Raw genomic sequence first — 13,035 nt, 5'->3', positions numbered from 1 at the left:
GGGCGGCCTCGGTGGTAAGATGGCGCCGGTGTAAGAGCTGCCTCCTCTTAGTGATGGGGAAAGGGTCATAAATCCGTTGTTGTTTATGAAAATTTACAACTTTGCAATACAACTTTATGAGTTGTTCGGCCCTTCCATTGGCCGCTGTCGGTCATGTGGATGGGAACCGTGAACATGAACTTTTTTATAATTTCCCTTGCGAGAATAGAGCCGCATTCTTTTGCTCCGCTCCGTCCTGCCTGCTTCGGAGCTCTGCCTTCCAGCCGGGCTTGGCTGCGCTTTGTCCGGCGATGGCGAGCGAGACGAGGCCCTGGCCCGGCCCGACCCGGCCGCTCCCGCTGGAGGTGGGGCGCGTCCAGTTCCCCGCGCCGCGGCGGCCGCTTTGCAACTCGCAACCTGGCTAATTTCCTGCGTCCTCTGGCACCAGGAAGGAGGACGATTCGTCTCCCCGGCTGCCCAAGCGACAGCTGTCAGAGGGGCAGGAGCTTCTGGGAGCCGCCATCTGAAGGTGAGACATGTGGGGAGACAGGAGCAAAGGTGGTGAGATGGCAGCCGGCGGCGGCGGCGATGGGAGAGGGCACCCAGGACGGCTTTGAAGAGGGGCATACTCACCCTCGCCCACACTCACCGTTCACACTTGCCCCCCATCACGCGCGCCTGCACACGCGCGCGCGCGCGCACACACACACACACACACACACACTCCCTTTCTCTCTCCTCTCCCTGGCTCACCATGGCAGTAAATGCCAGCCTTCCTTTCGTGGCACAGCGTCCTGGCATGGGGCAGGAGCACTGGGGTCTTCTCTCTCCTCTTCCCCAGCGACCTTGCCGAGCCCCAAAAGAAGTGGCCCGGCACTCAGCGTTCCCAACCAGCCTCTCCGGTTTGGATTTTTTTTTTTTTTCCCATTCATGACCCAATTGGCTCGACTGAATTCCCCAACAACTGGGGACAGTTCCCGACCTGGGGAGGTGGGAAGAGGTGAGGGCAGAGTGAATTAACTGACATGCGTTTTGTTAGTATCAACACAGCACCTTCTGTTCTGAGGGAATCGGTTTCTGGAGAGAAAGGTAGAATGAGGAAAAACAAACAAAAACTTACTAATTCAGCCAGGTTCCTCTGCTGATTGCCTCCTTCCCTTCACGCGGTTTTCCGATGACAGAGGTGTCTGAAGCGCGGGGAGAGGGACTAGGTGCGTGGGTGGTACTCTGCGTTGGAGGAGAGGATGGGGTTAATTGGCTGGGTGTTGCTTGGCGGGAAGTTTCGGTGCAGAGAATGTAGTGGTGTTACTGAGTGTGGCAGGGGCCGCAGCTAAGGTTGAAGGAAGGACGCAAACCGAGTCTGGGCGATAGGGGGACCCCCCCACCCACCTCGGCGCAGCCGGCTGGCGACCGCACGCCCCACTTTGCGCGAGCGGGGAGAGGACTGTGGAGCCGCCGGGGAGGAGGCACGGAGGGTGCCGGGGGCGTCGGCTTTATGTGGCGCGGTGGCACAGACTGGGTGCGCCTCGGCCAGATTTGCCCCAGTAGCTTCCTGGGACTGCGACCAGAAACGATCCTGAGGTTCTGGGCTCGAGTTCTTTTTGTTGGTTTTGTGGCTTTGGTTGTTGTTTTCCCACCTTAAGATAATACCTTGGTATGCATTAGAAAATTAAGAAGGGGCTGTGGATGTTTGGGACGGCCACGCGAGCTGTGGGTGCGCTCAGGGCGGATAAAGCGGCGCATTTGCGTCGCAGGGCCGCGGGCTGCCTGACTGCGGCTGCCGCGGGCAGATTATTTATTGCGACCGCGCCGGGCGCTCGCTGCTGCCACGCTGTGGCCGTCGCCGGGACCGACGCCAGCCGCAGCCCCGCGTCGTGCAGCCTGGCGCGACTGCTGCGCGGGCCCCTCAGAGATTCCCAAGCAGGCCGAGGAGAGCCGGGCAAGGGAGGACCCGAGGGGCGGCCTCCCAGGGCCTGTCGGGAACCTCCCCCGCCTTGGCCACCCCTGACAAGAGCTGGACGCCCGACTAGACTCGGGTCCTCCCCCCACCCCCAGCGCCATGGAGACTGGTTGCACAGGCGGCCTGGCACGTCATGGCTGCTTCTGTCCAAACTGCGCGTCCCAAGGCGCCCCCGGGGCGCACGCTGGTGCGGGGAAGGCGCCCGCTTCGGGATTTCGAAATCGGAGAGACCACTCCTGGTCCCGAGGCCTGCAGGCCTGGCTGGCCTTGAGGATGATTGACTATGGCAAGAAAGGCGGGCTTTGGCGCCAGGCGAGGGCCTGTGACAGGCAGAGGCCGCACCTGTATGCTATGGGCTCTGGCCTGGGCTACAGATCGAGGCGGCCCGGGGGGCCCTCAAGGTCCCCCTTCCCCCCACGGCAGGCCGCCCTCCAGGCTGGCGGACGTCGAGTGGGCAGCCCAGGTAAAGGGCCGACTGTGGGGCCCTGCACGCCATCCAGTCCCCTTTGAAGAGCGGCTGAAAGGTAAGTGGACTTTCTCTGTGGCTTTGACCTAGAAGAGAGAGTCCTGGTAGCCATTCTCACTATCCCAGGAGAGGCTCCCTCCGGCGTCTGGGGCTCCTATTCTTGCCTGAGTGTGTGTGTGTGTGTGTGTGTGTCTCGCTCTGTTTCTCTCTCTCTCTCTCTCCATATATATATAGGCACCTAATGCTGGTTGGAGAAATAAATTGGGCCATTGCCAACATAAGATGTACCAGACTTGGCTAACACGTAGAGATTTCAATTTATGTTTTTCTATCTCAGCGCCTGTAGAAGCTAGAAATACAATGTTTTTTGGCTCTTAGCTGAGAAATCAAATTCTGTCATTGTCTGGGGGTAATTATTAGATCAAGAATCCAAGTCAAAACATAACAAATAATAACAATAGTAGTATATAGAGTGGACTGCCATCAGTCCCAATACTGTGTGAGACCTGGAGGTATGACACAGAAATTATAAAGGTAAACATTTATCAACATCTCCCAACAGTTATTTTTGTCTTACACAATAACAATTTGTTTGAAATCACTGTCTACTGATGGTCTTGTTTAAGAAACAATAACTCAAACATGATTTTCTTTGGACATAGCTTTTAAAAAATAGTTTCCTTTAGAATTTTTAACTTGAGTTTTCATTTTCAGCTATTGTGTCCATTCTCTGAGGAAATTCGAGGGAAATGTTACATTCTATCCTCTCCTGCCCGGCCGGCCCTTCCTTATATATGCAAAGGAGAAACTTTCCCAGCTTGGATTGATTGGGGCACAGGCAGAAAGCTTCTGGGTGCAGCCCCCATTGCGTGGGGAGAAGCCACTTTCAAGCGAGCTCGCTAGGTTCTGTGGAGGCCACCCGTAGCCCCGTCCTTTCCCAGTTTTCCCCCTTTGAGGGAAGTGAGGGCAGGGGGGAGAAAATCAAAAAGCAAGGAAGAGGTTAAGGAAGTCGTTGGCAGATTCCTAGGAGGGCATAGCCAGCCCCCCCCACGTCCTGAACCCCATGAGCCTGCATTCACCAGAGTTTTACAGATCTTACAAACATCCTCTGGAAATTCAACCAAATTGTATAAATAGTCTTTCTTCAGCCTCCGCAGAACTGAGGATTTTAAAGCTAATTCAAGGGTTTTACAAGCCCAACAAATACAGTTGTAAAAATGCCATTGGAAAGATATCACATTTTACAAAATGAGATTGATCCATGTGCTGTAAAAGTCAGCTATCTCGAAGGCACACCTATCAAGCAAGGGAAAGCAACCCAGGACATGCTTTTCACGTCCTGTCTGGGCAAGGCCAGGCCTGGGACCAAGGTAAAAAGCAATGCAGACGGTTCCTGGAGCCAGTGAAGCAGCTATTCCCAGTTTTAGAGCAACTGCAGGTGGCAGGCCCCCAAAGTCCCAGGAAAGGCATGGAAGAGGGGTACACCCCAGGAAAGTGCCGGCTGTGGGGTGCCCCGCAAACCAAGCACACCAGTGATCTCACAGCCTTGGGACATCCCAGCTGCCCTTTCTCCCTGGCTTGGCAGGGACCTTGGGTCGCTGGGCCTCCGGAATGAGGACAGAGATTCCACATCTGGATCTGTCTCAGCTCTGAGCAGTCCGGGTGTCGGTGTCGGTAGGGCGAGTCCCAAGTGCTGGGTGAGGGGAGCAGGTCCCACGGCCGGCTTCGGAGCTCGGTCTCAAGGCCATTCCTCTGTAGGTCCCTTTCTTGTTGAAGCCAGTGGTTTCTGGTCTCTCAGTTCCTGGGTTCAAAGGTGGGACGGGGACGCACAGCTTGTGGGGTGCTTTGAGGCCTCACAGTCGCTGGCCATTGGAGGGGGGAGCCCGTAGGGACTCAAAGGAGACGTGTTGTATGTGGGATGATGGGGCCCGCGGGGGAAGACGTTTGGCCGCATCCTGGTCAGCTCGAGGTGAGCCTTCCGCGGCAGCGAGGCCCAGGCCCTGGCTGGAGGTGGGGAAGGAGAGCAGGAAGGGATGCCCCGATTCCTAAGGTGCAGGAGTGAGGAGCAGGGCGCGAAGGCCTGGGTTCTCAGACCCCCTTCTCCAGCTCTGGAACCCGCACCCACCGGTAGGGGAGTGCAGAGGGTGGGGCAAACTCAGGGCCCTGCCGGGAGGGCAGGCCGATAGGGAGCAAAGCCTTCGTTGTCACCGCCCCTCCGGGCGCGGGGCTGTCAGTTTTCCTGTTTGGAAAGAAACCCCAGCAAAATCCGACCAGGCAGAAAGGGGAGGAGGAAGGAGCGGGCCTGGCGGGCCCTTTGCGGCGGCCGGACTCTAGTGCCCCTACCCCGGCCTGATTCGCACGCCTCTACCCGGGCCGTGCCCGCCGCTGGCGTTCGGGAAGAGAGCCGGGCCGGCTGGCTGTGCGCGCCCATTAATCTGCCGGGCGGGCGGCGGGCGGGCGGGCTGGGGGCTGTTTGTAACTTTGCTGCCTCGGTCGCCGCGGTCCCCGGGGAGCGGGCTCCGGCGCTCGCTCCCATTGGCCGCCGCCGCGTCAGCTGGTGCGATTTGCGGCTGTCGCTTTTGGCGTTCGGCCATCCAGAAACAAACCAGTTCGATGACTACTAATAGTTATAGCCAGATGTACTAATACACAACAAATCACAGTCCTGCAGAGGGGCGCGCAAATGAGTTCCTATTTTGTGAATCCCACTTTCCCCGGGAGCCTGCCCAGCGGCCAGGACTCCTTCTTGGGCCAGCTGCCCCTCTACCCGGCCGGCTACGACGCGCTGAGGCCCTTCCCGGCCTCGTACGGGGCGTCGAGCCTCCCGGACAAGACGTACACCTCACCTTGTTTCTACCAACAGTCCAACTCGGTCCTGGCCTGCAACCGGGCGTCCTACGAGTACGGGGCCTCGTGTTTCTATTCTGATAAGGACCTCAGTGGCGCCTCGCCCTCGGGCAGTGGCAAGCAGAGGGGCCCCGGGGACTACCTGCACTTTTCTCCCGAGCAGCAGTACAAACCCGACAGCAGCAGCGTGCCGGGCAAAGCCCTCCATGACGAAGGCACCGACCGGAAGTACACGAGCCCTGTTTACCCCTGGATGCAGCGGATGAACTCCTGCGCGGGTAAGGCATTTCCCTGCAGCCCCCCCCCCCCCCAAGCGAGTAGAGGGAGAAGGGGAAAGGGGCAGGGAAAGGAGGAAGGAAGGAGGAGACAGAGAAAGTAGAAAGAGGAAATAGAAAGCAAGGAGGAGAGAATGAACAAAGTTTCTTTGGCTTTTTTAAGAGATTAAAAAACAAAAACAAAAACCAACCATTCCCAGTGAGACAATCAAGCTGTGGCAGAGTGAAGGCACTAGTATCCATGTAAGGTGACACCTTAGGGGATCGAGAGGGGTCACTGCCACTCTGTGTGAGACTCTGTGACAGGGGCCACCTGAACAGACAGCTAGGCTGGATGGGAGGGAGTGCCTGCCCACACTTCCCTCTGGTAACACCCTGCTCAGATCCCCAAGCAGAGATGGCCTTCTGCAACCATCACTGGTAACTCCCCTTCACTCCCCAACTTCTCTCCTTTCTGTCTTTCAGAAACCTATATAGATAGAGGCTCTCATCTGGCCTCTCCTAGTGTCTCCCTAAAGCCTTGGAGGGCCACATCCTCAGCCTCAGGATTTTTTCTTTCTCCTCCCTTCCCTCCTCCCCCTTCCACTCAACTGCTCACTCTTAGCCAACTTCTGCCTCCTTTTGAGGCCCTGCCTGGGTCTCACACACCCAGCTTGGGGGGAGCCCCCCACCCATGGGCTCCTTTTGTACTAAAACAGATAGCCCATCACAGTCCTACATTTCCAGAAACCCCAGATGGCCCATAGCTCCATCCCTTTGCCTCTGGTTTCCAAAAATTTGACAGAGAATCCTTGGAGCAGGGCAGAACCTAATGCAGATTTTTAAACTGATAGTGTTTTGCTTTAAGATCCACTTGTTTTTTCAAGGGAGCTCTGCTTTTCTCAGGAGGACCATACAATTGGGGGGGGGGAGTTTGCAAAGATTTGAGAGGGCTGACCATTTTTCATCTTCAAAAGAAAAAAGAAAACCATGTTGAGTCCTGTCATGTCTGGCCACAGTAACACCTTCACAGAGATCCGTGTGTGAATTCCAAGTGTCCACCTTACTCACAGGGTTCCACACCCATCACTTCCAGACGCACACCCTACACTCCCACAAAAACACGACTCAGGTACCCCGAATTAAGAATGCTCATTCTATTCTTTGGCTTGTAATGGTTTTCTTACAGAGCAGATTTTTCAAAAACAGTAATTTCTCACTCCAAGTTGTTTTAGGTGGAAAACATCTCGCTTGGTATGAAATAATCTCCTATCCTGCCGGCTTTTGGCCTTAGACATAGCGAAAGAGGCTGGAGTGGAGGCGGGTGGTTTCCAGTTTAGAGGCCAGGGAATCCCGGCGCGGGTCTGACTGGTTTGGCTGCCGGGATCCTGGCTCACCGGCGCCCGGCCATTTCTACCCGCAGGTGCTGTGTATGGGAGTCACGGGCGCCGAGGCCGCCAGACCTACACGCGCTACCAGACGCTGGAGCTGGAGAAGGAGTTCCACTTCAACCGTTACCTGACGCGGCGCCGCCGCATCGAGATCGCCAACGCGCTCTGCCTCACCGAGCGCCAGATCAAGATCTGGTTCCAGAACCGCCGCATGAAGTGGAAAAAGGAAAATAAACTCATCAATTCCACACAGCCCAGCGGGGAGGAGGCTGAGGCAAAGGCGGGCGAGTAGACGCCTGGGCAGGGACCAGGCCAGCGCTGCAACCTCCCTCGGCTTTGCCCCCTTGCCTTCGCCTGCTCCCCAACTTTTCTCCCCCGCCTGCTCCCATCCGGGGGGCCTCTGCAGCTTCAGGGGAGCCGGGAGCTTTGCAAACGCCTGAGCATTTATTTCTTACCAAAAAAAAAAAAAAAAAAAAAACACCCTACACACAGCCAATCCCAGCGGTGGAGCGGGGCGCACTGCACATACAGTCCTGCTCTCCAAGGCTGCCCTAGCCGGCTCCGGATCCCAGGGCGCGCCCCGAATTCGTCCCCGGCTCTTGTGCTAGCGCCTTTGCATGCCCCTGAGCTCGGGACGCGGGGGTGCTGGAGAGGAAAGAACCTGGGCCGAGCCCCTTTTGGTGTCTGGGCGTTTTCACCTCCGTCCCTCGCCACCAAGTCCCGGACGTCACCACCAAATCGACTCAGGCCACTGGAAAGAGGGGGCCTAAAGGCTGGGGCCCCAGCACTGCGGTGGCATCCCAGGCCGCTCCTAGACAGGAAGAAGCGTGAGGAACAAAGGGGGCCCTGAGACAGCCTAGTCTGTCGGCCCCGCGCGCAACCGTCCGTGGAAGAGAAGCAGCCTCAGCCGAGCCGACCCAACCTGGGCGCGGGTGGAACTTCACAGCCCCCGGAGAGACTGGGCTCCCGAAGACTCCAGCTCTGGATCCCGGATCCTGGATCCCGGACCCCGGATCCCCGCCTCCGATAATGCCTGCACTGCTACCAGAGTAGCTTTCAAGACCTAAGGAGGGGGCTCAGGGCCATGGGAACGGCAAGAGTCCTGGTTTCCAAATGTGCCAGGGGTGCCTGCAACGCTCAGCCTCCAGCGGGAAGTACCCCTCATGCCTTTCGGCTATATTTGTGATTGACTTTCGTCTTTCAGGACCCAGGAAAATAACTACAGAAGATACTAGGCACTGCCACGAAATGCTTCCATTAGCACCCTCATTTTGCTCCTGGAGGTCTAAGCAAGACCCTGATAATTCAGCCCAAGGATTCCCAGCCTCCAAGCAGTTTCTGTGGCTGCGGGGAGTCTGGGCCCACTCGCTGGGTTCACGGAGAACCCTCCGACTTGGGGCCCGGCTGCCTTGAGGAAAGGGACCGGGTGGTGAAGATTCTCCAGATTGGATACTTAAAGCAAATCAAATAGCGAACTAATGACACGAAAACCATATTTACACGTAAGAAAAATCGACTCCGGTTATAAAAGTGTATGGAATTTGACCTCGCCTCGGAGAAACACTACACAAAAGCTATCTTTAATAGACGCCTGTCATTTAAGAGCGGCAGGGACACTGTCCCTCATGCACTCACAGAAAAACAGAGCCGTAATTGTAGCGGCTGCTGCGGGCAGGATTTATTTCTCCAATTGGCTAAACGGCCTCCCCCCTTCCCCGAAGGTGATATCTGTATTTTCAAATTTCAGAGCTTCTGGCACGACGGGCAGAACCGACCCCAACCTCGACACAAAAATAAGAGGGGCTGCACAGCGGGGAAATAAAGTTATTGTAAATAAAATCCAAGTCACCATCTCCCCCCAATCCTCTGCATCCTCGCCGGGCGCGCGATCGGCAGCTGACGGCCTCACAATTGGTACATCCTAATGGAACTGAGAGGGAAATGCAATAATTTTGCCATAATGGGCTGTAACCTCAATTCGACCCCGGTCCTTGCAGCCCTGGGTCGGAAGCGGAGCGATGCGCCCTGCCTCCAGCGGGTGGCGCTCGAGTCCGACTGAACGGCGGCGGCGGGTGGCGGGCACGCGCCTAGGGCGCGCGCGCCACCCCTCTCGCCTCCACCCAACTCCCCCATTAGTGCACGAGTTTACCTCTAGAGGTCATCAGGCAGGATTTACGACTGGACAACAAAAGCACGTGATTCGAAGTCGTACCCCATATTTGGGTGCCTACGTAGGAGGGAACCAAGTACATGTCCCAGTCATTTCCATAATTCATCATAAATTGTGCAAGGGTGCTATAGACGCACAAACGACCGCGAGCCACAAATCAAGCACACATATCAAAAAACAAATGAGCTCTTATTTTGTAAACTCATTTTGCGGTCGCTATCCAAATGGCCCGGACTACCAGTTGCATAATTATGGAGATCATAGTTCCGTGAGCGAGCAATTCAGGGACTCGGCGAGCATGCACTCCGGCAGGTACGGCTACGGCTACAATGGCATGGATCTCAGCGTCGGCCGCTCAGGCTCCGGCCACTTTGGGTCCGGGGAGCGCGCCCGCAGCTACGCGGCCGGCGCCAGCGCGGCGCCTGCTGAGCCCAGGTACAGCCAGCCGGCCACGTCCACGCACTCGCCTCCGCCCGACCCGCTGCCCTGCTCCGCCGTGGCCCCCTCGCCCGGCAGCGACAGCCACCACGGCGGGAAAAACTCCCTGGGCAACTCCAGCGGCGCCTCGGCCAACGCCGGCAGCACCCACATCAGCAGCAGAGAGGGGGTTGGCACGGCGTCCGGAGCCGAGGAGGACGCCCCCGCCAGCAGCGAGCAGGCGAGCGCGCAGAGCGAGCCGAGCCCGGCGCCGCCCGCCCAACCCCAGATCTACCCCTGGATGCGCAAGCTGCACATAAGTCATGGTAAAGCCAGCCTTTCTCTAAATCCACGCGGCTGCGGGGGGCGCGGCTCTCGGTCCCCCTTCTCTTCTTTACCGCCCTCTCTCCCCATCTCTGTCCTGGTCTCGCCTCTCCCAGCCCTGTGGAGTCTCTCCCCGCCGTTCTCCTTCCCCTGCCTTCCTCCATTCACCTTCTGGTCTCTGCAGTGCCCAACGCTCGCAAATGGGAGGAGGAGGGAGGAGAAGGGCCGCTGGCCAGGCAAGTTTAGATGTTGAAACCGGGGGAAAAAGAAAAATCCCATATCGAACCCCAGCGCCTCGGAACGCGCTCCCGGGTCAGGCCAGCCGAGCAGGGCGCAGAGAGGTAGAGGATGGCAGTAGGGGCCGTGAATCGGGCTTGTCAGGGCGGATAATTTATGAGGAGGGCTACGCTGGGGAAACAGCGTTACTAATTAGAGTCCCCGAAAAGGGGCTTGGGGGGGAATAATCGAGGCGAGAGCCGGCGGGATTCTGAAGTTTGGGAGCAGAAGGGACAGCAGGAAAGGGAAGAAAAAGAAAGCAGGCGCCCCAAGCGTGCAGGCTGGAACAGAAGGCGGCTCGCGGGGCTGGAACTTTAAGGGAGGGTGACCTGGAGGCCACTTGGGCGCTCAGGAAAGGGCCTTGCTTCCGTGGGTTTCTGAGAGGTGGGCTGCTTGGGAGGGCTGTGCCCCGCCTCAGGACGCCAGGGGCAGGGCCAGAGGGCAGGAGAGGGGTGAAGGAAAGCCGGGCGATCCTCCGGGACGCGGCTCCAGCCTCAGATGGGCCGATTGTTCCCAGAGTCCAAATTGTATTGTTTTCTCTCTAGAAAGGAAGAGGGAAGGAAATTCTGGAGGGGTGGGCGGGCGAGGAGAGAGGACTTGTTGAGCTTTTCTCCCCTGTTCCCTGCTCAGGACCCTAGCTCGACTTGGGTAACCAGGGACTGAGGAGTTGGTGGCTAAATCGCCGACTTTTCTGTTGCAGACAACATAGGCGGCCCGGAAGGCAAAAGGGCCCGGACGGCCTACACGCGCTACCAGACCCTGGAGCTGGAGAAGGAGTTCCACTTCAACCGCTACCTGACCCGCCGAAGAAGGATTGAAATAGCACATGCTCTTTGCCTCTCCGAGAGACAAATTAAAATCTGGTTCCAAAACCGGAGAATGAAGTGGAAAAAAGATAATAAGCTGAAAAGCATGAGCATGGCGGCGGCGGGAGGGGCCTTCCGCCCCTGAGTATTTGAGCGTTTAAAGTACTGAGCAGTATTAGCGGATCCCGCGTAGTGTCAGTACTAAGGTGACTTTCTGAAACTCCCTTGTGTTCCTTCTGTGAAGAAGCCCTGTTCTCATTGCCCTAATTCATCTTTTAATCATGAGCCTGTTTATTGCCATTATAGCGCCTGTATAAGTAGATCTGCTTTCTGTTCATCTCTTTGTCCTGAATGGCTTTGTCTTGAAAAAAAAAAATAGATGTTTTAACTTATTTATATGAAGCAAGCTGTGTTACTTGAAGTAACTATAACAAAAAAGAGAAAAAAAAACACACAAAAAGTCCCCCTTCAACCTCGTTTAGTGCCAATGTTGTGTGTTGCACTCCAGTTGTTTAACTGTGCATGTGAGTGGAAGTGTTCCTGTCTGAATAGCTCCAAGCTGTTAAAGATATTTTTATTCAAACTACCTATATTCCTTGTGTAATTAATGCTGTTGTAGAGGTGACTTGATGAGACACAACTTAACTTGTTTGACGTGTAGTGACTAGTGGCTCTGTGACGAAAACTGTGACTCCGAGCGGTGTGTCCCTGCGTGCCTTTGTAGGACCCTTTGCACGAACTCTGGAAGTGGCTCTCATAAGCGCAGCTTCAGTGATGTATGTTTTTGTGAACAAAGTTACAAATATTGTCCAAGTCTGGCTGTTTAAGCAAACTGTGATCAGCTTTTTTTTTTTTTTTTGTATTTGTTTTTAAGGAAAAAATACTGACTGGAAACAAAAAAATAAACTTTCTATTGTAAGTTCTCTTGGTCTGGTTTGTGCCAAAATAGCAAGCGGCTCTTTCTGCTCTTCTGTCTGTCCAGTGCTGGAAGGCAGTGAATCTGAGGCTACCTGAGCAGCCTGCCTGTGCAAGGAGACCTCAGACCAACAACACCCTGACCCGCGACCTCCCTAACTCTGACCCATTAGAGTTCAGGGCAGAAGGTGGAAAAGCTGTAGGTGGTTCCAAAGCCTGAGTCCAACCTGCCCATCTCTGAGGAAACCAAGATAACTTGCTGGGTACAAAAAAAAGAGGAAGAGAGAGAAAGGAGCAAAAGCACAGGGCTTTGTTACCAGCCCTCAGGGCCCACACAGATGCTGCCTCTTTCCTAAGGTCATCCTAGGCCTCCACTTGCTGAAGAGGCTGCTGCACCAGGCTGTGGCTCCCAAACCCTCTGCCCCTAACCCACCCAGGCATCCCTTCCCATTCCTCACCCTGAGCCCAGTTGGCTTCTTTTGCTACAATTAATTTGCTACAAATGGAAGGTACTTACCCCATCCTAGCTCGATTGGGAAACTCCTCAGAGCAGCTAAAGCGCAACTAGAGATTTGCACATTTACCGACTGCTTACACTGATGCCGTCTTTCCTTTTAAAAGTTATAAAACAGTAAACTTTATAAGCCCCAGTTCCGGCTATATGACATTTGGGTGCCAAATGAATAGGGTTTTGTCTATGAATTAGATCGTAAAATCATCCATAGCACAGACAGATCGGCTCACTGGCTATAAAACGTCACGTGGGGCCATTAAAGTAAGTTTTATGGTTTTGGGGAGTTGACATCCAACATTATATACCACATAACATATAATCTCACTGACGCTGGACTCCATTTGACTCTTTTGCAGGCTATGTGTGCCGCCTGGTCATTCAAATGGTCAATTTTAGGTCCAGAAGTGTCCAAACCACAAGTTCTCAAAACTCTCTGAAAAATGGCTCCCTCCGAGTTAAGGTAAGCTCGCCTCCTGAGCGCTTTCAAGTTTATTTGTACTCTGAAAACTTTCTTCCTCGATCTCTCTCTCTCTCTCTCTCTCTCTCTCTGGTTCAATAACTCTGAGGTTGCCTCTGAATTCAAAAGGGCAGAGCCAACTTTTCCTCTGCCCACATTAGCAGCGCCAGGAGCCAGCTCTGCGGAGGCACCCCGGTGAAAAGCGCCTGTGGCCGCCGCGTCCCCAGGCCTAACTTTAATTGCTGCACAACCGCGAATG

General features: G+C 55.4%; 3 protein-coding genes and 1 long non-coding RNA gene across 4 annotated transcripts in view; 3 read left to right on the top strand and 1 right to left on the bottom strand.

Annotated features, from left to right (window-relative positions):
* Window positions 1–363: 363 nt before the first annotated feature.
* On the bottom strand, window positions 364–2,052 carry LOC141373879 (uncharacterized). The gene is made up of 3 exons (XR_012380263.1): window positions 1,100–2,052; window positions 733–961; window positions 364–502 (listed from the first exon to the last, which is right to left on the bottom strand). It is a non-coding gene; the product is annotated as an uncharacterized lncRNA (long non-coding RNA).
* Window positions 2,053–2,067: 15 nt separating this feature from the next.
* On the top strand, window positions 2,068–7,203 carry HOXA6 (homeobox A6). The gene is made up of 2 exons (XM_025873304.2): window positions 2,068–5,530; window positions 6,930–7,203. The coding sequence occupies exons 1-2, from the start codon at window positions 5,089–5,091 to the stop codon at window positions 7,187–7,189; spliced, it is 702 nt and encodes a 233-aa protein (XP_025729089.1). The 5' UTR covers window positions 2,068–5,088; the 3' UTR covers window positions 7,190–7,203.
* A 104-nt stretch (window positions 7,204–7,307) lies between these two features.
* On the top strand, window positions 7,308–11,800 carry HOXA5 (homeobox A5). The gene is made up of 2 exons (XM_025873303.2): window positions 7,308–9,810; window positions 10,785–11,800. Exons 1-2 carry the CDS (start codon window positions 8,916–8,918, stop codon window positions 11,033–11,035), a joined length of 1,146 nt encoding a protein of 381 aa, XP_025729088.2. The 5' UTR covers window positions 7,308–8,915; the 3' UTR covers window positions 11,036–11,800.
* Window positions 11,801–12,691: 891 nt separating this feature from the next.
* Window positions 12,692–13,035, top strand: part of HOXA3 (homeobox A3) — a 33,421-nt gene continuing 33,077 nt past the window's right edge. The window contains exon 1 of the mRNA XM_073898997.1: window positions 12,692–12,779. The gene's annotated coding sequence lies outside the window, so the exon portion shown is untranslated. The remainder of the gene's footprint in view (window positions 12,780–13,035) is intronic.

The sequence above is a fragment of the Callorhinus ursinus genome, unplaced genomic scaffold, assembly GCF_003265705.2.
Source record: "Callorhinus ursinus isolate GAN/ISIS: 27379988/994484 unplaced genomic scaffold, GSC_fseal_2.0 scaffold12, whole genome shotgun sequence".
NCBI classification, from domain to species: domain Eukaryota; kingdom Metazoa; phylum Chordata; class Mammalia; order Carnivora; family Otariidae; genus Callorhinus; species Callorhinus ursinus.
Note: the sequence above shows the minus strand (reverse complement) of the source record. Positions and strands in the feature narration are given on the sequence as shown.

Bases quoted from the DNA above. Each gene is read 5' to 3' on its own strand.
- HOXA6 (XM_025873304.2), top strand. From the start codon at position 5,089: ATGAGTTCCTATTTTGTGAATCCCACTTTCCCCGGGAGCCTGCCCAGC. The intron at 5,531-6,929 runs GTAAGGCATTTC...TTCTACCCGCAG, and splicing joins GCGGATGAACTCCTGCGCGG to GTGCTGTGTATGGGAGTCAC.
- HOXA5 (XM_025873303.2), top strand. From the start codon at position 8,916: ATGCGCCCTGCCTCCAGCGGGTGGCGCTCGAGTCCGACTGAACGGCGG. The intron at 9,811-10,784 runs GTAAAGCCAGCC...TTTCTGTTGCAG, and splicing joins CAAGCTGCACATAAGTCATG to ACAACATAGGCGGCCCGGAA.